Below are 24,051 nucleotides of genomic sequence, written 5' to 3' on the forward strand. Positions count from 1 at the left end.
AACGCCTATGCCCTGCGCCGTGGCCGACTCGCCAACCAGAAACATGGACAGCGGGTTAATCTGCATCACACAATCAAATCCTATTAATGCAAATGGGCTTGTTGGATTTTTCCTCATCTACAAGAACCATTTTAGATGACTGGAATCTCTTCAGGAGGTCCAGAGGGCTTCTTCTGCCCTCACTGGTGACCCAGGAGCTTGTGGTTGAAGGACGCCCGAGGAAGACATAAAGGGACCCGTTTCCCCCCCGAGCCAAATCAGGTGGGATGTAGGAGGAAAAATTTTGTCAAGCAACCTCAACTGCGACTACCCCTCGCCGGTCCGCTGTGGGAATCAGGTGTGTCTGGGTGTTCATGATGGGTAGCTGGTACTTCGCTCGCCTAGACCACGACACATCTTCAGCCAAGCGGAATGCCCCCCTCGAATGGACATTCAATGATGGTGTCCGGCTCCCCGTCTCCCCGGCACCTGAGATCGGCCGAGCCAGTTCGCTCAGGGCGGCAGGACTCTTCTTTTCACGCCGCCGGCTTATCGTTCCGACTCGGCCACTCTGGGCGCTGTGGTGAAGCAGTGTGCGCGCCTCGCAAGCGCAGTCGACAAACGGAAACCCGACAGTCGAGGCCACTGCAAAAGAGGCGGCAAACCGGGACAGACGGTGTCGCGGGGCACCTCGCAACTGACGGCCCTGTTGGTGGAACAAATGCCTGGCCCCTGACTCCTCCCAAAAAGCCGAGAAGCTAGTCCCTGCTTGTTGCACGACCACCCCTGGACTCAGTGGAAGAGGGATTGACACAGGGCGCGGGACCGACTGGATCGTTCTTGGCTGGATCAGCCAGATCTACCTACGATGCGGACGATGACACCTCAGTTTCAGGTCGACATACCCAAGGTATTCAACACATCTACTGCGATACTCCAGATCCGGGCCACGAAGCAGCAGAAGTCTATCGGCTGTTCAGAAGCAGTAAACGGCTCAAACGGGTGTTCGCTGCGGATATCGAGCCGTGCAGACATTTCAAAGCTGGCTCAAGACGGCAGGTGGCGAGCGCAAGCGACTCATCTCATCACTTGCCGGCTGAAGCAGACTCATTTCTCCCCCATCCAGCTTTTCCCTGAGACGCATCAGCTAGCGCAGGCTGATATTGCGGCACCTTCCTTCATCGCAGCCGGTGCACTTTGTGCATAACGCCGTGATATATTGTGACGATGTGGACAGGATTCGTTTACTGACTTCTCCCGGCCCGGTGATTTTGCGTTTGCTGTGCTCCTTTCAATTTCCCCCCCGCTTCGATGAAGACCGCCCAGATTCCGGCGTATCAATCTCGACCGGGACATCTGCCGGATCCGACTCTGGAGGGCAGCCCCTGGTATGGCAGAGACGACAGACCCGAGAGGATGGAGATGGAATGCGGGCGAGGGCACTGGCGGGCAGAGACCGGCAGAGACCAACAAGAATTCGGACAGCTCGGCTTTACGTGTCGGCCGGCCAAGCAATGCGGAGCTGTCAGCGCTCCGGGTGTCCCATAGGATAGCCAGCTCGCCTCTGTTCAAACAGAACGACGCAGGTAATTTAGCCGAATGAAGCGTAGATTGATGAATCTGAACCGCCAGACCGCTCAACCAGGTCATGGGTCGTGGCAAAGCACAGGAGAGCCTGGAATGGGCTCTGGAAAGACGGGTCGGAGATGGCGAGGGAAACCGAACGCGGCAGCCATCCACGGACAGCAGGTACGCTGAGGGCGAGGCTCGGATACTCGCATGGCCGCCTGCAACATCTCGCTGCGGGTTCTGTTGGAAGTTGCTGTTCTTCAGTTGCTGACTTGCTGGGCGTCTCGGCTCGCAAATGATGACCCCGATGGACGGGTCAGGCACCACCACATCCCATCGGTACCGTTGGTTGCTGGGACGTCGTTCGGTGACGTTGCAGGCCCAACGTTCGGCTGTGACAGGGACGGTTCCACTGGACGACTCGAGGCGGCTTTCCCATGTCCCCTCCGTCTCTTATACGCGAATCTCGACTCCTCAGGACCTCCGTACTTTCCAGAGTCAACATACAGCGGCTGGCTTTGCGGGAAGCAGAGAGAAACAGACTCGAAGGTGGATACGCGATACCACTGAATCAGAATCAATGTGGAAGCTCGAGTGCTGTCCCTTCTGGTTCATGATCCAAAGAAACCGGACCTCGTTGCCTAGCTCGCCTACTAGGCTCTGCCGCTCTGAAGCTCCGAGTCGGGAATTGGTCGAGGCTTGCATCGTGCATCTTGCATCTTGCAGCACCGAAGCGCACCAAGAAGGAAGGTGGTACTGACCCTTGCAGCCAACTGCCTTGGCTCCTGTCAAGCTTCGATCTTGCCGTGTTTGGTTGCGGCTTTGGGCGCGGACTGCCCGCTCCGTTGTCCCGTGCTCGTGCGATCACGGCAGGCAACGGCAGCCAGGGCAACAGTGAAGGGACCCTGACACTCTCAGTGGCCTGACTTTCGCAGTGGGGCCTTGTGGGTCCAGATCGGCTCACGGCAGCCCTGTCACTTTCCTCGACTGCCACTCTTCCTGCCACAACGTGCAATACGGCCTTCTCTCTTCCCGGGCGACTGCATCTTTCTTCGATCGCCTTGTTCGACAATTCTATGCGGCTTCCCATTTGTCCTGTTTGTCTCTACCTAAGTTGATGGTGGTACATGGAAGTACATCTATCCGTTCAGCATGGCTGAACTGCGTCGGGGGCAGGAGTCAGAGAGGAAAAACGGGTCGTCATTTCACTGTCCGGCAACGACGCGGACATCTCCGGGCCGCGCCCTCGACATTGTCTCCGCCTCTCCGGCAGGCGCACCCGTTCGATCTGCCATAACTGGGTCCGCGCCCTATTCCACAGCAACCCCTCCACACGATTGGGTCGAGTTGGGAGATGCGAGGCCTCGGTTGGCCAGCCATCGTCTGTACTGTATCACATCCCTCAAGTCAGCAACTGTCAACATAGGCCGCAGGTATTGTACCCGTGTGCCGCGGCAGCAACGCTGCAGCTTGTATGGGTGCTTTTTTTGAAGGGCCGCCTCCTTTTCATTACCCTGCTGTTTGTTCTGCGTGTAACCACAGCCGCGGAGACAGCTACGTCCTGACTCCGGAAAATCACCACCAAGGCTGCTTTACAGCATCACTTCTAGGCCGGTTTCTACGGAATACACATCGACCACTCGCTGCTTTGACTGCTTTCCAGCCTGTAGCGTGCCAGCTCTGATACATTGCGGCCGGGAGACTCGACCGATCCCGCGGGTATCATTACACCGTCGAGACCGACATCTTGCACTACAGAAGCAGTTGATGCACATCATCCCACTCCGTAGTTGTTCCGCGGTGGGCGCTTGCAGCCTCTCTGGGAGCCCTGGGATGTCCACTTCCGAGTTTCTTTCATCAGTTACTAATATAGCCAGCTACCTGGTACCATGTCAGCCGAATGTGACTTCCAGAAAGGAAGGGCACGCGGCCGCCGCCTCGGCATGCGGAGGATTTGAGCCAGCACGGCATGACGACGACGACGACGACGGAGTATGATGCTATGCACCCCGTACTGGCAAAGATCAGCCGGCATTTGCATGAAATGGTCTGGGGAATATGGATACCAGAAAGTCTCCGGGTCTCGGCTTCTTGATCCAAGTCATGACCGTCAACAAGCCTGAGATTGAAACCCCCCGGCCAGGGTCAAAGCAGGCTGATGATCAACAACAGGCTGTTTTGAACCTCGTACCATAACACACCATTGAGGTTCTGGTTGCACCACTGATGAGACGCGCCCACGGGTGCTTGTCCCTGGCATCTCTGTTTCTCTACGAGATCTTCCAATCAGCGATGGAAGCGGCGTTCCATTCCGCATTTAATGACGGCGCACGTTTTTAATCTGCCTTATTTTCCGATCAGCCCGTTCCCCGGACTGTGCCAATGGAAGTGGGGAGCAACGCAGGTCTTTCCCCGCGGTTTCGGCAACGAGACGATACGACCATGGAGAGGGAGAGACGGGGGAAGACATAGGTGTGACGTTCGACCGTTTTGCGAACGCGAGCTGTCCCGGCCCAACCGGTGGCCGTTGTTGGTAGATGGTTAGGTAATTGAGCAGTCAATTACCCAATACGGAAATCTTCGAGATACTCCGCCGAAGCCCCCCAGCCGCCGCACACCCCTTTGACGTCCGTGCCGACTTGCACCGGCCGGTCTCGCCGGCGTCAGCCCGTTAAGCTTCGCAGCCAGGCGTGTGAGACTCAACTTGGGTAACGTCAGGGTACACATACCAACATCGTTTTCCTAGCTTAATCGCGTGTTCCCTGCAACGCGCGCCGAGCTAGTGATTTTCTATTATCGAGGGCTTATTGCGGTCTTATTGCATATGTGGCATGTATGGACATACCAAGGACCTCTCCCTGCGACGACCGTATTGCTTGGCTCGGCAGCCGGGGGACGGTAGAGCAGACGTTGACCGAAATGAGGCCGTCGCCAACAGGAGCCGACCATGCCCGGTACCAAAGAGTCGCTTACTGGAAACTGCTTTCTGGTGACTCCCTTGAGACGCTGTGGCCGGCGAAGCGAACTACGAATGCTACTAGGACATTCCGGGTTGTTCACAGCTTCTCGTAACATTTATACGTCCGAAGATCCGACCGAAGAGAGGAGCAGCCAAGAGACGGCGAGCATCTCCCGCGAAAGGAGGCAACAAAAGCAGATGTGCCTCCGTTTCCCAGTTGACTCTAACCGAATATCAGGCCAGCTACATTGCCATGTCCCTGTCTGGCCTCTCGTCCTTGCTGCACGGCAATTAAAAGCCCGCCGCGAATGGGAGCGCGCGGTGTTTGGCTGCTGCATGGGAAGGCTGCAGAGCTATCAAAGTTGCGGTGCTACCTAGATGCATGGGGTTTTTTTGGAAATAGCTGCAATGCAAGGCTCTTCGACGTGAGCGTCATCCCATCTTGACATGTCTCTCCTCACCTACGGAGGAGGTGTACTCCGTACAGTGCCTACGACTACATGTGCTCTCTCTTGGCTCCCATCCTACCGGACTGGTTGAGACTCGCTACCCTGAATCCCGCTCGGTAAAAAAAATGGTCAACAAATTTCTCCTTCCACTGTGACCCGTACTGTGACGTTTTTTCTCGCCGGAGTGAGGGCTCCCTTCCAAGCGGTTGCAACCTAAGTGAATGGAAGAGGGCGCGTCTGGGAAAGGGGTGCGGTGTAGAAGGAAACTAGAAGAGACTAGAGTCACTGCTGCTAAAGGAGCGAGTCAAAGAGAGATGAAAACATTGGGTTTGAATCCTTCCAGCTCGTTCATCTATGTATGTACAGGAGGACCAAGGCGCTCGATAGCGGGGAGCACAATTTCCGTAAGAGCTGGCCCCTATCGGCCCCAGACGAACAGCAACACGCACACAAACAAGACACAACCTAACCACCCAAAGCCACTCCAGCTGCAAAACGCAAAGCTCTCTCCCATCATCGGAAGTATGATTTTCCTTTTTCGCGACACAGCTTTCCAAATGAGCCCGAGAACCGCCCCTTCCTTTCGGCGTTCGTAGAAAACATAGCAATAATGTTATTCCCGGGGCGACCCCCCCTTTCTCCACCCCCAATGGTGCAATGGTCTTTCTCTCATCCTCGACAGCAGCGTCTTGAAACGATGAAGCGAGTGAGGAAGGAAGTAAGCACACAAAGTTGTAATTGTTTTCGTGACGAGGCCCAAAGCGTCAACATCCGAACCGAGATCCCTGCTCTGCTTCTGGGGCGAAGTAAGTCGGTGCGATCTGCTCACCCCGGTGGCGATACCGAGGTGTTGTTGAGGAGATCCGTTGGTCCTCGGAACAGGGGGAGTGCGACAATTGAAGCCAGTCAATAGGGTCTTCCCTGCGGAGGAAACGTCGAAGTAAAGTTGTGATAAAAAAACAGTATGCCGTACAAATCCGCTTGAACCAAACAAAAGCAAGTCGGGTATTCTGGTCCCCTAGAGGCTGGGGGGTAAGAATCGAAGGTGCGCTGCCAGAGAAAGATGCAGGAAACATGTTGTCGTATAAGCCAAATTCGCGAGGTTCAATATTTCGTCGTCTCATAGCAATGTCATTGTAAGCTTTTCTTGCCTTGTCTCCCGTGGCCTGCCGGTTGTACTGTGATTGTCGTCACGTTGCGTAGGAAAGCTGCTCGGCCCCTCTTGCACTATGCTGTGCTGCCGTAGGCCCCGGGCCCGGCAGTCGTGGCAGAGGAGCCTCCCGTAAAGCTGCGCTTGCGCTTCATGCCCAGCGGGTCCGAGAAGTCGTCGCTGCGCTCCCCAGAATTTTGGCTCTGCCCTAACCCGAGCGCGCTCCCGCCAAACGTGTCCCTCATCGGCGTCCTGGTGCTCGAGGTCGACATGCTCGCTTGGAAGGCTTGCGAAAAGTCATTCGGCGGGGCGATCGGAGCGCTCATCTGCGGCATCGAGTAGTCGGTTGTTGAGGTTCTGTAGCCCGGCGTCCTGGGCAGGGAGAAGTCGACGGGCGCTGATAGTGGCGCCGACGGGAAGCTTCCCGTGTAGCTTGAGGAGACGCCGCCGAGCTGCGTCGTCGATGAGGTCCGCGGGCCGGGTGAGTGCGTCGAAGCCTGCAAGCTACCTGGCCCAATGGCAGATCTGAACTGAGTCCGCAGATCTAAGCCTAGGGGAAGGGAGGCGGAGGCGGCCCTCAGGCGGGAATTGCGCTGGTGGCTTGCCTGCAGACTAGACGATTGAAAGCTCGAATAATGAGATGGTGAATGGACTGTAGAGGCTGGCAGCCGTGGTTAGTCAACGATCCATGACCACCGGGGCCAACAACTCGATTTTTTTGGGACCTACTGGAATAGTTGCTCGAGTCATAACCTCCTAATCCACCCGCTGAACTGCCGCCCACCTGATCCTGCTGGTACAAGCCATGTTGTCGGCTTCCTATATGAGGGGAGTTATTTGATCCATGATAAGTGGTGTAGTCGATGGCATCACCCTTCCACGACATGCTGGACCGTAGCGGCGATTGAAGGGTGTCCGAGCGCGACCTAGTCAACGTGTCGCGGATGTGAAGGGGCTGTAATGGTCGGATCTGTTGCCGCGAGTGATGGCCATGGAGCTGCATCCCTGAATCGAGGCTCGACTGCCGCGCGAACGGGTTCGATGTCCTCGGCCCGGCACCCAGCGACGCTGTCGAGAGGTGGCCCGGGTAGCCATACCTGTCGGTCGAGGTGGGTGAGATTGGCGATAAAACATCTGGTGTGCTGAGTCCAGCCGAGGGGTTGAAGGCGATGCTTCCAAATGCTGGGCTAAGGCCGGTTGGCGAGAGATGGTCGTCGCCCTCGTGGCGCCTTACATCCACCATGAGAGGCCGCATCATGTGGTCGGCGTAGGAGGAGGCGCCGAGATCGACGGGCGAGCTGATGGGCGCTCCTAGGCCGTGAACGGCACCGTATGGCGAGTGCAGTGCGCTCAAGCTGTCAAAGTCCTCCGGCACCGCCCTCATCTTCATCATACGCTCGCGATCGTCCGCTGTTAATCGCTTGATTTTGGCGCGCCTGTGGACAGTCAACACACCAACATCCGCCCGCCGTGCTGAATGTGCAGCCACTCCTCGACGGGTCTTACCGGTTCTGGAACCACACCTGTACCTGGCGAGGGCTAAGCCCCGGAATCTCACGCGACAGCCGTTCGCGGTGCGCGGCGTCAGGATGCGGTTGCTTCGCAAACTCGCTCATCAGAAACCTCGTTTGCTGGTGGGTGAGCCTAAGTCGGAATCAGCCGCTGCTTGCTAGTTAGCGTTTGGTGGGAACGCTCTAGGTCACTGACCTGAAACGCTTCATCTTCCGCCGCTGAGCGGTCCTCTCGGCAGCTGTCTGCGGTTGAGCTTGCGTCTCTCCCTCTGCCTCCACCTCCACCATCTCTTCATCCTCGAGCACCTCTTCCTCCTCCTCCTTGATAGCCGCTTGCCCCTCGTTTCCTGAGTGGCTCGGGGCTGTCTCGGAACTTTGTCCCGCCGACGACACAGAGCTCAGGGGGTTCGATCCCAGAGACACACCCGGCGTCTCCGTCGCAGTCAACGACTCCTCATGCGCTAATTCGATTGACTTTGGTGGCGGGTACGGCTCTTCGTGGGTTTCTGGCTGCTCTGGGATCGGAGACGGCTGCTTCGGCGGCCGCAGCCCTAAGGGATCAAGGCGAGAGCCCAGCGGCGAGACCTCTGATTTGGGTACCTCGTTCGGCACCGTCACGGTCCGCGGCTGCGCATGCGATTCCGCGCTCTCGGTAGAGCTCGTCACATGATCGTATGGCTGCGAAAAGATGGTGTTGTCGCCCGGTGGGAGAAACGAGTACTGACTCTGCCAGTCCGACTGCGTCACCGTGTCGAAGTTGTTCGACATGCGTAATCTCTCCGCAGACTTGCGAAAGGCGGTTTCAAACTTGCTTATGGACCAAGGACTTTGCTCCGTAGAGGCGTGCCTAGTAACGAGCATTTGGAATCGGTCGTCGGCGGTCGACGTTGATGAGGGCAGGTGCGGCAGATGTGAGCGGGGTTATAATGGCGGCGCCAGTCCCGCAGGTTGATTCCCACGAACTTGGCGGGTAAGCGAGTGACGGGCGGGCGGCAAAAGTCAATGACTGTCGGTGGTGGTGTACGAGTGACCAGTAGCCACAGATGCACATCAGCGCCGGCAATGCCAGGTAGACGGGCGTGCGACCTCTGGAGTCGCTGGTCTGGTTCGTGATGATCTCTGCTCCGCAGATCTCCGTATACAGGAGATAGGCAAACAGAGAAAGTGAATTCGGTGATGTTTGTCTGCCACCAGGCCTTCCAGGGCCTTGCCGTAGATCGAACAAAAAAGCCGCGGCGAACAACGGGGGGAACGAAGCGTTGGGTCGAAAGCGAATTCTTCTGGATGATGATGTGTGGGTGCGTCGTACCAGTAGAGCAGTTCCCACCAGTCAAAACGGAGATCAGACGAAGTCGCCGTGTGCTCCAGTTGGGACAGGAAAGGTTCGGATTTCCTGTCCAGTGATTAAGAGACGATACTGGGCCGGACTAGCAGCTCGACAACTGTGGTCATCCGTCGGTCGATGGAGAGTTCCGTAGACCAACGAGAGGAGGAAGGATAGGCCGGATCTCGCTATTCTGGAGGCAGGAAGGTATCTTGTATGAGAATTCTGGGGGACGTCAACTAGTGCACGGCGGGGTCGGCGTGCTAGCGGATCTCGTCAACAAGAGCAGAAGAGACCCAGATGGGTGTGGTGCTGTTGACGGCTCTTCTTGGTGCTATTAAGGTCCGTTCCCTTGGTCCCTTGCTCTTAACGTGGGATAGAGGTAGGGGTAATACCGGCGGAGATCCAGCCCACAACGGAGGAGCGCCGAGGCCCCAGTCGAAGGCAAAGGCAGCGCCTGCACGGGCAACCGCAACAATGGATGGGACCGACCAGGGTATCGGTGTACCTGGTACCTGACAGCAGACGGGAAGTCTTAGCCGGGGCCGGATGCCCCGATTTGAACGAGAGTTGCAAAGCTATTGACTCCGCTATGATAATATCGGATTCCCTTGAAGACGGGCTTGCTGAGCCACATCTTGCCCGGCCGGGGAGCGCCTTTGTTTTCAATGGTTGAGGCGAGCAGCAGGGCTATAGCGAGAAACAGGTAGGTTATAGGAGATCTCGGCTGAATGTGCTCATGCCGTGTCAGGGCGTCGATGGAACCAACCGCGGCGTCTTCTGCCAGGCAAAGAGCAGAGCCGAAAAACGGATGGCAAACGGCTCCCGCCAAGACCAGCGTATAACAAAGCGGGCGAGGCAGGTGGACGAAAGAAGGAGGACAAGAGGAAGTCCGTTGCGAGCACGTACTGCTAATGTGTGCAGAAAGGCATAGCTGTGAAGCCAATGACGCCAACGCAGGTATCCGGTATGCAAGCAAAGCAGGAGTGGCAAGGTCGTCCAGCCACAGAGAGCGTGAGCAGGAGGCTGGAGAGTGCCGCTGAGACCAGTCAGGAATCCCGATAAGAGAAGCTTGATCTGACCGGCTACTAGGGACTTGCACAAGTACAGGGCAAGCTCATGCGGACACAACCTCTCCACAGGAAGCTTGCTAGTCACAAAACCTCAGCAAAAAGGCCGAGAAGCACTCGCAGAACTGCATCGAGAGGTGGTAAGGGAGCTTCCGCGGGACCGTTGAGAGTGATTGATGGACCTTGGGTCCACATTGGCTCTGCTTCGACTCCCACGACACAAAGCATGGCCGTTGTTGATCTCTCACCCAGCTTGCACCAATCGGGGATCTGGATGACGAGGCAGGGATGTGCGGTGCCTGGTGCTTGTCTGCGGGGAGAGGTGCATTGTCAAGGAAGGGTGTGTATGCAGATCGGGCCACGAAGCGGCAGGGGCTGACAGTGCCGGCTGCTGCCAACAGGGGCCTAACTGGCAAGATCAGGATGCGGCATCGATATCCGAAGCTCGAAACGGCAACTCTCGCTGAGAAATAGGGTCTGTTGAGCGTAGGGAGAGTGAGCGTGTGTTGTTGGACCCTGACCAAGTTGAGCGAAAGCGGACAGTGGCGATAGAAGATCACTGGTGAGCAGATCATTTCTTCCCCTTGCCGGCATTTGGGACCAAGGAAGTGGCTAGAGGCTTGGGTGCCCGTGGTGATTTTGTGTAGCAGCCAAGGTGACGGTGGTATGCAGCCGTATCCAGTGCCGATTAGGAAGGAGGTTAGACGGCTTGGACGTTCTCAGCTCCGGACGGTAGCGTGCAATGGCTGGAGATTTAGCCTGGTATAGGCAAGTCTTGCACTGAGCAGTGCATAACACTGCGTCCCAGAGGCTCCTCAGCTGTTGCGCAAAGGGAACGCCTTACCAGCTAGGTATGTCCTCGAGCGACGGTGCGGTGAGCGAGATGCGGCTTCACGCGCCCCACGGTATCCGTTGAGGACGCTTGACTTATTTGCGGACGGCGGCTTTCCACAGAACGCGGCATTTGGTCAGGCTGCACCGTCGCACCATTCCCTATCTGCGTATGCCTTCCCGCCAACGCCAATGCCGACCCGACAAGGGAACCAGGTGTCTGGGGAAGCGCTGGGGATGAACATGGTGTCTTGTCAGAAAACAGGCCCGGATGGGCAGTCGGAGAGATGGGAAGCAACTCCGAACAGGCCACAGGCTGATGTGGTGTGCTGCTACCCAGGGACCCAGACAGTAGAAAAGGCGGATGCGGTGGGGTCTGGTGTGGCTGTCTGTTGGCGTACTGTAGGCGGTCTGATGAGGCATGGTGTTGTGCATCGAGAGGGTTGCATTGAGGTGGGCAGTGGGCGCGAGACTTGTGTCGCGACAGGCGGACCATGGTGTCCGGGATGTCGAATGTGGGATTCCAACGGCGAAAGGATCCACGGTTCTTGTTTGGCCGCCCCGCGCCTAGGTGTGTGCTTATTAACCTAGCCGAGACTGAGATCGAGACGTTGCACTGTCAGAGCCAGCCTGCTTAGCGGGGCCCAAGCCCACCGTTTCATCGGGGTCGAGTTCTGCCAGGGCTAGCGTACACACTAGGCAATCGCGACAGCGAGGCAAGCGATCTCAGACGGGCTGAACCAATAACTTGCACCACGAAGGCGAGGCATGGCAGCGAAATGCCAGGAGTGGCAAGTGGAGAAGCGTTGCGCTTCCTGGTGAGATCTTACTCCCTTCTAGGCGTCTTCCACGGGAGCGCATAGAATCCCCGAGCTTGCTCCGGCTGGGACTGCGTCTTCAATCGGCCATGTGGACTTCTGTGCCCTCAATCATCGCTCGCTGATGACGGTCTGAGCTCTACGACGACCGCGTGTTGCGCCGAGATGAACTGAGTTGTCCCGCAAGAGACTCAAAGTGGGCGTCAAGTTCTGAGAGACTCAGACGGATGGGACGAACTGCAGACGAACTGCATCGGTTTTGGAGGCCGTTCCTTCCGAGCATGGATCCCTCCTTGATGTGCTTGGGACAGCCGGTTTCGAAGTCCGCCATTATGAAGCAGTCGCCTGATCCTACAACCCAGCTGTCATCGGCAGGTTGTGTCGGTAGGGTTAGCTGGCGTTTTTGGGTGAGAGACGCGAACTCGGGCATGCTGTGATAGAGACACCCCAATGGTCTGTGCTGCTGATTGCCAGATTAAGGATCTCAACTTTCCTGCATTGCCGTGTTCCAGGTTACAACAATCCACATCGCGAGCCATGTTTGTTTTCTGCACCTGCGCCCTACCGACCTTGAGAATCTCATGCCGAAACCATTCCGTACTGTGTAGTTGCCGAGTTCCAAGACACAAGAGATTCAGTTGAAGTCGTCGGCCGGTTGACCTGCACTGGAAGCTGAAACATGCGCGGCCCGGTGAAATAGTGTCGAATTGTGCCGATTGGCTCCCCATTAGCTTCTGGAAGCATTCGCGAATCCGGAATAGCGCGGCGGGAAGGAGGACGGCACGTTTCCATGCCGGGATTATTAAAATGACCTACCACTCTTGCTATGATGAACGAGCCCAGACTCTTTCGGTTGAGGTCACACCAGCCAATCCACCATCAACGACCTTACTCAGTACCTGCTGCAGCCATTGAGGCTGCCGCAGTTCAACTGGCAACTGAGTGGGCAGTGTAGGCGGGCAGTAATAGCTTGTTGATTTGAATTTAATTTCGTTATTGAGCTCATTCGCAAAGTCTGTAGATAGGTTTGCATCACGATTTTGGTTGATTCAATTGAATGTTATCGCCCAGATGCATAGGGATAGCGATGTTTGCCTGCAAGATACTGGTGCGGCTGGTATGTGGGGCCTTGTGCCGGGAAAGGATTCAGTTGATCATTGTAACAAGCGTGGTAGGTCATTTTAATGGCCCCGGGTGAGACGGTCACTGAGATCTGAGAAAGACTCTTGGGCTGTTCCGAAACAGCCAAGGGGCTGACGAGTGAGTGACGATCAAGGGCTGCCACGCCGGAGCTTAGGGCACGAGCTCCGGCGCAAAGACAAAATTGATGGGCACCGCCGATATCCGCAAGGGCCTTGGACTCTCGGCCAAACGACAACAACAACAATAGTCCCATGTGTGCCCAAGACAGAAGACGCATGATTTCCGGCGTCGTTTGACTTGTTCGTCGCTAGATGGCTCGCCTCACTTGTTCGTTTCAGATGCAGCAAACCTCGGCTGCAATCATGTGGCAAGTCCTTCCAAATAATGTATTCCAAATGACCTTATGTGTGCTATTCACCACGCTCGTGCCAACCGCCGATGAGAAGGACCGTGCCGGACAAACTTATTGACGACCCGACATTAACACGACCAGAGTCTGCGGGTGCGCCATTTCCTCTTCCATTGGTATTCGCGCTTCACCGAGCGGACACCGGCGCTGAGATGCCTAGACGCCCGAGGTCGCCTATGCGACTTTTGTCGGCTCTGCTGCTATTCTCAGCCGGCTCAAGGTCTCAGACGCGGCCGAGGTTTTTCCTCAGCTGCGCTCACAACCGACCTGTCGTGTCGGTCCCGACCGTATTCCTATTAAATTGAGACGCACGTGCATCACGGAGCTCGCGAGCTAGTTGCTTCATGTGCTCGAGGGAACCGAGGCCTCGTCCACTCAACATATCCATCCCTTGTCGACGACAGAAAGACTCGCTGTGGCGCAAGGAACAGCGATGCCGGACAGGCAACTGATGTCGGGCTTCACTGCCCAGAACCGGTTGCATCCAATACAGGTATTCCATCAGGCGTTCACGCCATGTCTCTCCAAGGCCGCAGGTACAGGCCGCCACAATGCATGGCCGAGAAATGGAAGCCTTGAGGCACAGACAAGTCACAGAGAGAAGCAATGCCTTCCACGGCTGGGGAGACAAACCCAGTCATCTGAGAAACTGCCGCCGGTTGGCAGAGCAGCCCTACCAATAATACTCTGCAGCCGCCGAGTATTTTGCATGAAACCAGGAGCGACGGATCCACGCTCTGGTAGCACAAATACGAGTGTTGCACCACCGTCGTGGTTCCCGGGCTGCGCGGAGGGAGCACAAGGGAACCGGGTGGGACTAGATCCAGAGGCCCCAGTGATGGCTGAATGCTGCTTGACAATGCAGCCAGCCGTTGCCTCCTCCAATCACCACATGTTCCAGTTGGCTTCACAATGTTCCGGTTCCAAGACGAGACAGAGAGTCTGCTGGCCCAGTTCTAGGCGGTCTAACACTTTTTGCGCGTGGGACGGCATGAGACGATCTCAGCAGGCATGTCCCTCAGGTATCTGCTTCTACGCTCATGGGCACGCAGCCAGTCGGCGTGCAAGTTGTGGCTGACAGACTCGATTCCTTTTTCTCGGGACCATGCGGCTGAGGGAACTAAAGCGCTACCCTACAGCCGTCTGCTTGCGCCTCTCTAATATGCTCTGTCGGTCCAGAGTTGGCTAAAAATCTGAATCGGCTTGATCTGTTCTTGCGGCCAGAGCAGAACATGGGTTCCTGGATTCACACTGTAGTCACGCTTTCCACCGTCAACAAGCCGGGCGAGCATTGTTGCGGCGCCGTTTGCCAACCATGTCAACGGGACTTCGCGAGCAAGAGTCGAACCCGAGACTCCAATTACTGAAGCACACCGAGTTGAACTCCCACAGTCGAACATCTCTATCATGTTGACGAGTTTACAATCTGTCCCAACGGTCAATACGCGGGACGGGAGTGTACCTAGAAAGGTAAAAGGTTGGCGATGGACAGAAAACGAAGGGGGGGGGGGCGGTGGTTATGGGCCTTCGTGCCTTCCATCTTCGGCCTTCTCGAGCTGCATGGTCGAGACACGTTCCTTCCCTCATTCCTCATTAATGGCAGTTCGACGTTTCCAGAGTAAGAGTCTGTGAACAAATGCCTGACCTCCACAGGAGGCAAGAGCTTCCAGCCACAGGATGTTGTGGCTCGATTGGCCCAACCCCACGATCGTCAGAGGCACATATGGTTTCCCGTCTCTCAGGTACGGTACAACAGAGGCTGATATGAGTTCGTACGTAGGTACAGGCACAGCTGACCATTTTGGCTTGAGGTTGGCTGACTCGCCCGGCTGATTGGGACTCCGTCTACTGTAAGCGCATTATCCCGTCGAGCTGCATAATGTTCGATATCTAAACGACACGAGACCGCGTCCAAACAGACCAAGCATCATCTTATTATCGGCCAGCATAGATTGCAAGCGGAAGGTCGTGGCCGGGCGGCATTACATGCCGATTCGCCGCCTGGGGCCACCTGAACGCCAGAAATCGCACCGGATATGCGGGCTTTTGGCTTCGGAGCAGAGCTCGATTTTTCCGGCTTCGAAACATAGCACAGTCCCCTCAAGGCGCTTACCATACCCCTGCCTCCACTCTGGTGTGAGAGCCGGTTGAGATGCCAGCGCTTCTCTCTTCTTCCTAGCATTTGGCCTTCCCTCCAGAGTATGGCGGTTGCCTGGGCATGCCTCTTGCTGCGCCGACAGAGACAGGCTGTGATACGGACTCTACGAACACCTCTGTCCCATTGTTTACTGGTGACTTGCCGAGCTTACCGTTGTGCCCCTTTTCTGGAGAGCTCTCCGTCTCACGCTCGCTATCCCAAAGTTTCAACGAGTGCGGGAGTCTCCATGCCCTTGGCCGGCCAACATGTCAACAGAGGTATTTGGACTGCCTGATTTTTACCGATAGGTGTTCCCACTGCTGGAAAAGTTATTCACCTACCTGACGAGCCTTCTGACATTCCGCAGCACACAGTTCAAGTTGTAATGGACCGAGAGCTCGGAACCAGGAGAGCGACGGCCGTGAAAGGCGGTGGAACCGGAAGCCTTTCCCACCATGACCCCGTCATGGAGATGTGCCATCCTGCGTCTTCTCCTTTTCGCATGGCATCGATGTCGGGCCCACGCAGGAACCAGCTGCGTTGCTCACCTTTTGGACGGGTGGTATGAGCGGGTTGCTCCTGCATCGCGGGCTGAGTGGTGGCTTGAACCTTCTCCTCGCCTGGCGAATGCATTTCTCCCCATCAGTTGACAAGCGACGGCCCGTGATGCTTGGGCAATCTCCCGATTCCGGAATCAAGCTCCTGTTTCCGTATGCGGGTGATACAAGACACGGATTTCCGTCCGAGCAGTCTGGGTTGCCAACACGAGATGGGTGTGGCATAACACCATGAGCAGCTAACTCATTGCTCGCGGCTCAGGGGTCGGTTCATCCCTGTTTTATATTTCCTCCTTCTTTCCCTCTTGGTCATCTCTAAGTAAGATGTTGGATTAGCAGTTTGTGCTCGACACCGACCCAGATCCGTTGGCTCTCGAACTCGAAGCACGATCAAAGTCTGTCGGTTGTATGGCTCACCGAGAAACACCGCGCCAGACCCAGTCCCCTTGCCCTGTGACCAAGCCCCGTAGAAATTCCTCGCTAATCAAAATAAATTGCCGGCTCGCGGGACTGCGGGCTGCCTTGCTGCGGGAGACGGAATTTTCCCCTCGACTTTCGCGCCCACGGCCTTGGTTGCCCCCTGCACATGGCCTGCGCCTGGCGTCTCGAGCTCCGTCTTCCCCACTCGACAGCGTTCTTCTGAATCGCGCAGCACTTATCGCCTGCCAAAGGCGACAGGGCTATGGAACGTTGTTTAAGCTCATGAGGGCAGGTCATTGGGTGCTGCTGCGCGATCTGGTCGGAGGAGAGGTGAAGACTTCCCGAGCAAACCAGGGGCCTGATAAGGGGCGAGGAGAAGGACGGCTAGGGCAGCCGTTCTAAGGCTCACGTACCAAGTCTTGAAGTTCTTCATGATCAAAGTCATCGCCCCCAGTTGTCTCGACTGTTCTGGATGGCAAGACCAGGGCGATGCTTCCGACTGAGGGAGGCAGAACTGCCGGGGTCTGTGATGGGGACCCGAAGAGGAGACGGTTGCGTGGCGACCGCTTCTGAGCGCAGATCAGGCTTGCCATGAAGCTATATGTCTCATACACACTGCTGAAGATGCGAGCATGACTTTCATCGCTGGTGTAAGGCCCACAGGGTTCGAAAGCTGCCGATGAGTCCGCTGAGGCTCGTTTCGACAATGAAGCCAGATTTAGCACGCATATTGTAAGTTACTGAAAGTGCCATTTCCCGGTTCTGGTGTGCCATCATAATTCTGATCAATGTCATGATTTCAGAAGGCTTGCGTGGACCCGACCCAATTGATAGATTGCGGGGGAGACAATTTGGGTGAAATGCTCCCGCTGTTGAGTGGCCTATTTGCAGAGTTCAAGTTGTGTTTACTCGGTTAACCACGGCGTTGCACTTCGCCGGGCCAACGGGTTATCCCCCCTTTTCTTGACCTCTTTTCTCTCTGCCTAAGCCCGACGCATGATTTGTACTTATGACACTGTTTGGGATCGCACTTCCGTGCGAGTTGTGATCATCTAGCTACGAGATGAAGTCTAACTGCTCGTGGCTTGAGGCTCACGGCTGCAAGAGAGTCCAATGCCTGACACCGCTTAAGCCGCGAGAAAGCCACGCTCACTACACAGGATATCCGAGCGCAATGCCCGGTCCTATCCTACCCTATATCGACCGAAGACTCAAAAATCTGTGAGCGTCGTGTCCAAAGTCGAGGTGGTATTTCCGTCCCGCTGTCGTACTTTTTGGGCGTACGTGTGCATCGCAATGGTTGGGAGTCGAGATCTAGTAATCGTAGAAGCCCTTGCCGCTTTTCTTGCCCAGCCAGCCAGCATCGACCATATTCTTGAGCAGCACGCTCGGCCGGTACTTTGAGTCACCCGTCTCGGTGTGCAGCACCTTCATGATGGCCAGGCAGGTATCCAAGCCGATGAAGTCGGCGAGCTGCAGCGGGCCCATGGGCACATTGGTACCATTCTTCATGATGCTGTCGATGGAATCGCGGTTGCCGACGCCGGTCTCGAGGCAGATGATGGCCTCGTTAATGTAGGGCATCAAGATGCGGTTGGCGAGGAAGCCCGGGGAGTCGGCCGAGACGGACGTGATCTTGCCGAGTTGCTTGCAGAACGCCACGGCAATCTCGAGGGTCTTAGGAGAGGTTTGAAGACCAGAGATTATTTCCACTCCCTTTTGCACAGGGACGGGGTTCATGAAGTGGGTGGCAACCACGCGCGAGCTGCTGGTGGTGTCGTTCGGGTTGCCGGCCGTGGTGGAGGCTGCGATGCGGGTGATGGAGATGGATGAGGTGTTAGTAGCCAGGATGGCGTGTTTGGGGCAGATTTGGGCGAGCTTGGCGAAGACGTCAAACTTGAGCTGGGGGACCTCGGGTACGGCCTCGATGACGAAGTCGGCCGAGGAGAGGTCGTCGATGGAGGTGGTGGGCTGGAGCAGGGCTCGGGCGGCGTCGGCCTGCTCCTGGGTGATGCGCTGCTTGGAGACGTCCTTGGCAAGGAGTTTCTCTGGCGCGAGAGGGGAAGGCTGGTTAGCTGGTAGTTTCGTGGAAATTGACGACGCCGACTCTCACCAACCTGCAAAGGCCAATCCCTTGTCCAGGGAGGCTTGTGACGAGTCAACCAGTGTTACTGGCACCTGGGCCTTCTGAGCTGCAACCAGCGCAATACCGAGGCCCTATGTTCACAAACATCATGGAATCGTCAGCAACCTGCTCCCCCGTAACAGCCATTGGAGAAGAAGGGAGGCCAGAGAGTCCAGTACCATCTGTCCCGCGCCTACAACACCCAACCTCTTCACTTCCGCGGCGGGCCGAGCGGCGGTCGCGCTGAAATATCTCGCGCGGCTCGAAAGCTGGAGAGCCTGTCGTGCGAACATAGCTAAAGCAACCATACTTCAAAAGGGTGAATTATGAGTGTATAGCGACCGGATGGGAGCTCGACGACGTCTTGAATTCGGATCCAGGTCGAGGAGCGGCTAACCTCGGCCCTGACCCTAGTCGTGCTGCTGGAGTGGGGCATCACCTTTTTGCATGTGCTCGGCTTTTGAGCGCTTGAGCACACAGTGTAATTATCCAGGGGCTGTCATCTGAGCCTTCATATACGCCATATACAGTGTTATAAAGACTGTGTAATCCGTAGATCAAAGGTTGAACGCGTCGCGCTGATTGATTGGGTTCAGACGCGTTTGCGCGTACTTCGGAGCAAACGCTCAAGCCAGAGACAATACCAGCAAGACCACAACTTAGCATCGAAACCATTAGCACTGGACTTCACATGTCAGCATCACCATAAATCCTGCGCTCTTCGTGTTCCCGGTTCAAAATGGAGGACGCAGATGTCACCAACGACATCGTGCACCCGCATGTCCGGGCACACATCAACAGTTTGGTGTCTGCGGTGAGTTGACAATATCAACTTGGTTCTCAGCAAGAAATCTCCCTGACAGTTCTGGCTAGCTCGGCGGCTACAGTATAGACGACGATGGAGGCTACAAGCTCGGAGATGACGCCCTCGAGGTGCTGCGCGACCTCAAGAGATGGATCCGCTTCCACGACGAAAAGACGAACCGCATGGACGTCGCCCGTTGTCTGGCTGAAGCAAACATTGTCGGGTCCGATCTCTTGCATATCCTGGCCATGTGGCCCCCAAACGACAGCGGCAGCAAGTACAGGGCAAAGGTCGCTCTGGCCTGCCTCGAAGTCATGGTGCCGCTCACTTGGCCCATCGAGAAAGACCACGAAGCCATGACCATCAACCATCACCGCAACATACCCGTGCTGCAGCTCGCTCAGCTGGCCTACAAACGCGCCATTCTCAACTTCGATGCTGCCCCAATTCTCGGTACTGCCATCAGGTTGGCCCTTCCCTCCATGGCTCTGTCCAACGGGGACCGATCACCTCGCAACCAGGGCATCATCAAACTGGTCCTGTACTTTCTGCGCAACATCACCATGATTACACCGCCTCCAGGGGTCAAGTACAACGGGGACGAGACCCAAGTCTCCCGGTCGACTCTCATAGATGCCTTCTCTTTTCAGGACGTCTTCGTGTTCCTCGAGACCATCGCTTCCAACATGGGCGATGACTTTCGGCTTGAGGACGTCATTGTCATGGAAATTGTCTTCCACCTCGTCAAGCGCGTCGACTCTAGCAAGCTATTTTTGAGCGAGAAACACTTGCACCAGATCAAGGCCGACGAGCTCACCGCTGCCATGCAAAAAGAGGCTGCCATGTTGAGATCGTACGGCAAGCACGCGCCCACCCGCCACAGCCGCTTCGGCACTACCACCTGGGTCAAGTGGGCGAGCGGGAAACTCTCCACCGTCTCGGGCCAGGACGGCCTGCTGGACGCCGCGGCCCGCGAGAGGAAGATGGACAGCAATAAGAGCTTCAGGCCACCGAGGCGAGCCAGGAAAGAAGACATGGAGCCCAAGAATCTGGGCCCTCCGGTGACATTGGATGAGAGAGCCCGCCAACAGCTCGGGTCATTCGTCTCGGAATTCCTCGACTCTTGCTTCAACCCTCTATTCGCCCATGTGAGGAAGTCCCTCGAGCGCGAGGCGCCACACGTGTTACAGTACCACCACAGCCAATTCTTCTACCTGGTAGCCTGGTTCCTCGAGGCAGAGCGGATGCGCAGCAACAGGAGAAAATCCGACTCCAACCAACACTCGGATGGAGACGAGGTGAGAAGCTTTAACCTCATCGCCGAGGTGCTTACCCAGGAGATGTTTATCACCATGAACCGGGCTTTGGACCGGGCCTACGGAGACAAAGATTGGCCGCTGTTGACTACCGTCATGCGCTCTTTTACCCAGATCCTCCTGACCGTCCAGGAAATGGCCGACTCCGGCAACGAAGAAGACCAGGAGATTGCCGACAACATCCTAAGTCGGCTGTTCTACGAAGAGACGACACACGACGCGATAGCAAACATTGTCCGCACGTACAAGGATCAGGGCTTCGAATACCTCGACGCCTGTACCGAACTTACGCATACATTTCTCCGCATTCTCGAAGCTTATTCGAAACAAAATGTCGACCTGCAAATCCGCTCTCGCAAAAGGACACGGCGGAAGAAAAGGGCGGCCAAGGCCGCTGCAGATGTGGGTGGAGATGAAGATCAGCCAGACGCAGAAGATGACTCGGCAGACGACGAGAGGCAGGCCGAGAAGACCAGCCAAGAGAGGAAGTTTGACTTCAAACGATTTGCCATGAGGTTCATCCCCCAAGGTGTGGTTGACACATTCGTCAGCTTCACGGCATATTACCGGGATCTTAACGACTCCCAGCTGAAGCGAGCCCACCGATACTTCCACCGCATTGCCTTCAAGCAAGAAATGAGCGTCATGCTGTTCCGCTTGGACATCATCCACCTCTTCTATAACATGATCAAGGGCCCGGAGCCCCTCGACATTAAGTGCTCCGTGTACAAGGACTGGGAAGATCTTGTCAGGCATATTATTAGGAAATGCGTACGGAAGCTGGAAGATCGGCCAGCCTTGTTCACTGAGCTGCTGTTCTCCAAGATCAACAGCACCGCTCACTACCTGGAGTACGGCCATGAGAAGCAAACCATCTCCAGCAACCCAAGACCAGGCGCCGAGCTCGAATTCAAACGCGAACTTGAGCGCGACCAACAAATCGCCATTGTTGTTGGCGTCTTGCTCGACAGAAACCAGACCGATCACCTAGAGTGGGTAAAGAAGCAGCTTTCCGAAGCCGAGAGTGAGCGGCGCGCTTGGCAGAACGCCGAGAAGGCGCTGGAAGCGGAGAGGCCGGCTGGTGAAGCAGCAGACGAGTCAGCCGAGCCCAGCACGGCGAAGATCGCTCCTCACGCCACCATGCGCCCAGACAACGACGCCCGCCGCACCGCCATGTTCAAGAACCCCCATCTTCGTCTTCTCATGAAACTGGTCGGAATGGAGCGCCTTGCTCCAACCCTCGACGAATCCCCCGACTCGATATGGATCATTCCCGGTACTGTCACAGCCGACGCCCTGAAGGAGACCATCTCCCTCGTCAACAAAGCCGAGTTCACCCCACCGACCTTTGAAGACGGCGAGCTCGCCGAAGACCAACTCCGCCGCAAATCCGCGCCGCGCAAGCGTGCCGCCTACGACGACGACGACCACAACGACAACATAGACGACCTCATCAACGACGGTTCCGACGACGACGACACCGGTATCCTTTTTCCCGCAGGCGGCCCGACGACGCGCAAGCGCACGGCCGAGGACGAACCACCCAAGAAGCGCAGACAGCGAAGGCGCCGCCGCGAGGGCAACGCGGACCCGACCGAAGAGCAACTCGAGGCCGAGAAGCAGGCGAAGCGCAAGAGGGATCTTGAGAAGAGGCGCAAGGTCAAGAGCGAGATGTACGTTGATCTGCGCGAGGACGACTCGGACTGGGAGGGGAACAGAGAGCGGGATGCGCTCTTCTTCGCCAGGGAGCGCGAGAGGCAGGCGGCCAAGGACGCGAGCTTTGGGCTGAGCTCGAAGCCGTCGGGCGTGGAGAGGTCGACATGGGAGGAGTTGCTCGGCGTTGGTGACGATGACATGGAGGATGGTGATCGTACGGTGATAGGGAAGGGGAAGCAGGCGCGGGGGACGAGGAAGAGGAAGTCTGATGCTGCCCTTGCTGAGAGCAGTGACGACGGTGAGGAAAGTGGCACAGCTGCTAGTGACAGTGGGCCATCATCCTCAGCGAGGAGGACAATCAAGAGGAGGAGAGCAGCGCCAAAGCCGAAAGTGGTTGAAGTTAGTAGCGATGACGAGGAGCCAGACGAAGAGCAGATGGATGAGAAGGATGATGCTATGGAATTCACCCAGTCCGGTAAGGACGGGGCCGTTACGGACGACACTCCGTTGTCCTCGCACCCTAGCCCGGCAGCCAACGCGGCCGCTGAGAAGAAGTCCACAGAGACAGGGGAAAGCGATGATGAGGATGATGACATACCTGTTGCCAAGACGGCAGCCAGGGCTCGGCCAAGGGCGCGAGCGGGGTTCATTGTCGAGAGTAGCGATGAGGAGTGATGGTTCTGCGGGGGATGGGGTATCAATGATTGGATGGAATTGCATGAAGTTTGTTTGTAATGTTGTTATGGATTAAGGGGTAGCATGGCGTTTGGCGTAATGAAGGACTCTGTAGTAAGGCTAGCAGATACGTCATAGAGGGATTTGGAATTAACGGATGTGCAAGCCACAGAGCTATAAAATGTGTTTAGCCCTTTGCCAATGCACGTTGCTGAGTCCGTCCCTCTTGTTTTCTCACGCCAGCCTGCATTCTGCGGGGAGCTAGGGAGGAGATGGGACCTAATGGAGCGTTTGGCTCGTTTTAAACCCTGCTTTGTTGTATCGCCCCTCTTTTTGTCTTCTTATTCCATTTTTTTTTCGGGGGTGGTTGGGTGTGCCTGTTGCTGAACGACTCGACAGAGGAAAATAGGGGTAAGTAAACTAACGCACGGTGAGGGGCTTCAATCAAGGGGCAACTCCGCTCACACAAATCTGGGGACTTGAGGATCGCAAGATCCATTCCGCCGGTTTGGGGATCTGCAGACACGGCTTCCCATTACCTGATCGAGCACTTTACTTCCACGTTGCTGTTGGTGGATTGTGTGCGCTGTGACAACTTCGTTTACTCCACGAGATTGTCTTGAGGAACCTGCGCCTGCTGGCCACTTGCAGTGCAGAAAATGTAACCTCATCAGAACAGCAGCTCTCTCTGTCGCCTGTCTTGTGCCGGACAACTGCCCTGGACATCACCTCATTTATGCATAGCACCGGTGACAGAAACGAACGGCACGACTATCTGATTTCTTCCGACGTCCTCGCTTTGAACAAGCGCAACGTCCATGCTTCATCGCAGAGAACGGCAGGCGCAGATCCCACCTGTGGCGCACCGGAAGTACCAGCTGTTAGTGCCCACAAATCTTAAGGATGTGAAAAATATTCCCCTCGATTACAGACTCTTAACCAAAGGTTCAAAACGGTATACCTGACACTGTTAGCGTTCTTGAACCTCTGATTTTGGAATCCCGGTCACCCGCACTTTCGTGCGGTCCCTTGCATCTTGGGCTTTACATAGCTTGTGCGATGCAACACACTGTTCCATGCCTGCTATTCCAACTCAGTGCGGGCTCAAAGTCTGCTTGATGACCTTTCGTCTGCATGGACTGACACTC

General features: G+C 56.2%; 10 protein-coding genes across 10 annotated transcripts; 6 read left to right on the forward strand and 4 right to left on the reverse strand.

The window, feature by feature from the left end:
* The first annotated feature begins 275 nt into the window (after positions 1 to 275).
* On the forward strand, positions 276 to 931 carry N657DRAFT_208413 (uncharacterized protein). Its single transcript, XM_062786229.1, has one exon. The coding sequence runs from the start codon at positions 412 to 414 to the stop codon at positions 739 to 741; it is 330 nt and encodes a 109-aa protein (XP_062651150.1). The 5' UTR covers positions 276 to 411; the 3' UTR covers positions 742 to 931.
* On the reverse strand, positions 932 to 1,736 carry N657DRAFT_208412 (uncharacterized protein). The gene has a single exon (XM_062786228.1). The coding sequence runs from the start codon at positions 1,627 to 1,629 to the stop codon at positions 1,123 to 1,125; it is 507 nt and encodes a 168-aa protein (XP_062651151.1). The 5' UTR covers positions 1,630 to 1,736; the 3' UTR covers positions 932 to 1,122.
* Positions 1,516 to 2,407, forward strand: N657DRAFT_208409 (uncharacterized protein). The gene has a single exon (XM_062786227.1). It carries the CDS (start codon positions 1,844 to 1,846, stop codon positions 2,306 to 2,308), a length of 465 nt encoding a protein of 154 aa, XP_062651152.1. The 5' UTR covers positions 1,516 to 1,843; the 3' UTR covers positions 2,309 to 2,407.
* A 3,776-nt stretch (positions 2,408 to 6,183) lies between these two features.
* Positions 6,184 to 8,478, reverse strand: N657DRAFT_564825 (uncharacterized protein; the record flags this gene model as incomplete). The annotated part of the gene is made up of 4 exons (XM_062788315.1): positions 6,184 to 6,767; positions 6,836 to 7,542; positions 7,613 to 7,750; positions 7,814 to 8,478. The coding sequence occupies 4 exons, from the start codon at positions 8,476 to 8,478 to the stop codon at positions 6,184 to 6,186; spliced, it is 2,094 nt and encodes a 697-aa protein (XP_062651153.1).
* A 1,489-nt stretch (positions 8,479 to 9,967) lies between these two features.
* On the forward strand, positions 9,968 to 10,571 carry N657DRAFT_208707 (uncharacterized protein). Its single transcript, XM_062786232.1, has one exon. It carries the CDS (start codon positions 10,061 to 10,063, stop codon positions 10,388 to 10,390), a length of 330 nt encoding a protein of 109 aa, XP_062651154.1. The 5' UTR covers positions 9,968 to 10,060; the 3' UTR covers positions 10,391 to 10,571.
* Positions 10,572 to 11,486, reverse strand: N657DRAFT_208706 (uncharacterized protein). Its single transcript, XM_062786231.1, has 2 exons — positions 10,856 to 11,486; positions 10,572 to 10,757 (listed from the first exon to the last, which is right to left on the reverse strand). The coding sequence occupies exon 1, from the start codon at positions 11,336 to 11,338 to the stop codon at positions 10,859 to 10,861; it is 480 nt and encodes a 159-aa protein (XP_062651155.1). The 5' UTR covers positions 11,339 to 11,486; the 3' UTR covers positions 10,572 to 10,757; positions 10,856 to 10,858.
* Positions 11,487 to 13,362: 1,876 nt separating this feature from the next.
* On the forward strand, positions 13,363 to 14,329 carry N657DRAFT_208505 (uncharacterized protein). Its single transcript, XM_062786230.1, has one exon. It carries the CDS (start codon positions 13,646 to 13,648, stop codon positions 14,288 to 14,290), a length of 645 nt encoding a protein of 214 aa, XP_062651156.1. The 5' UTR covers positions 13,363 to 13,645; the 3' UTR covers positions 14,291 to 14,329.
* A 3,311-nt stretch (positions 14,330 to 17,640) lies between these two features.
* N657DRAFT_653619 (uncharacterized protein) lies at positions 17,641 to 18,744 on the reverse strand (the record flags this gene model as incomplete). The annotated part of the gene is made up of 3 exons (XM_062794430.1): positions 17,641 to 18,374; positions 18,444 to 18,543; positions 18,631 to 18,744. 3 exons carry the CDS (start codon positions 18,742 to 18,744, stop codon positions 17,641 to 17,643), a joined length of 948 nt encoding a protein of 315 aa, XP_062651157.1.
* Positions 18,745 to 19,058: 314 nt separating this feature from the next.
* On the forward strand, positions 19,059 to 23,222 carry N657DRAFT_611932 (topoisomerase 1-associated factor 1). The gene is made up of 2 exons (XM_062790377.1): positions 19,059 to 19,265; positions 19,325 to 23,222. The coding sequence occupies exons 1-2, from the start codon at positions 19,191 to 19,193 to the stop codon at positions 22,901 to 22,903; spliced, it is 3,654 nt and encodes a 1,217-aa protein (XP_062651158.1). The 5' UTR covers positions 19,059 to 19,190; the 3' UTR covers positions 22,904 to 23,222.
* Positions 22,998 to 23,327, forward strand: N657DRAFT_208727 (uncharacterized protein). The gene has a single exon (XM_062786233.1). It carries the CDS (start codon positions 23,105 to 23,107, stop codon positions 23,288 to 23,290), a length of 186 nt encoding a protein of 61 aa, XP_062651159.1. The 5' UTR covers positions 22,998 to 23,104; the 3' UTR covers positions 23,291 to 23,327.
* The last annotated feature ends 724 nt before the right edge of the window (positions 23,328 to 24,051 follow it).

This window comes from Parathielavia appendiculata, assembly GCF_033297405.1.
Source record: "Parathielavia appendiculata strain CBS 731.68 unplaced genomic scaffold N657scaffold_2, whole genome shotgun sequence".
Classification (NCBI taxonomy): Eukaryota; Fungi; Ascomycota; class Sordariomycetes; order Sordariales; family Chaetomiaceae; genus Parathielavia; species Parathielavia appendiculata.

Excerpts from the sequence above, each read along its gene's own strand:
- N657DRAFT_611932 (XM_062790377.1), top strand. The coding sequence starts at position 19,191 with ATGGAGGACGCAGATGTCACCAACGACATCGTGCACCCGCATGTCCGG. Across the intron at positions 19,266-19,324 it reads TCAACAGTTTGGTGTCTGCG|CTCGGCGGCTACAGTATAGA; the intron begins GTGAGTTGACAA and ends AGTTCTGGCTAG.
- N657DRAFT_208707 (XM_062786232.1), top strand. The coding sequence starts at position 10,061 with ATGCGGACACAACCTCTCCACAGGAAGCTTGCTAGTCACAAAACCTCA.
- N657DRAFT_208412 (XM_062786228.1), bottom strand. The coding sequence starts at position 1,629 with ATGACCTGGTTGAGCGGTCTGGCGGTTCAGATTCATCAATCTACGCTT.
- N657DRAFT_208409 (XM_062786227.1), top strand. The coding sequence starts at position 1,844 with ATGATGACCCCGATGGACGGGTCAGGCACCACCACATCCCATCGGTAC.
- N657DRAFT_208706 (XM_062786231.1), bottom strand. The coding sequence starts at position 11,338 with ATGGTCCGCCTGTCGCGACACAAGTCTCGCGCCCACTGCCCACCTCAA.
- N657DRAFT_208727 (XM_062786233.1), top strand. The coding sequence starts at position 23,105 with ATGCACGTTGCTGAGTCCGTCCCTCTTGTTTTCTCACGCCAGCCTGCA.
- N657DRAFT_208505 (XM_062786230.1), top strand. The coding sequence starts at position 13,646 with ATGCCGGACAGGCAACTGATGTCGGGCTTCACTGCCCAGAACCGGTTG.
- N657DRAFT_208413 (XM_062786229.1), top strand. The coding sequence starts at position 412 with ATGCCCCCCTCGAATGGACATTCAATGATGGTGTCCGGCTCCCCGTCT.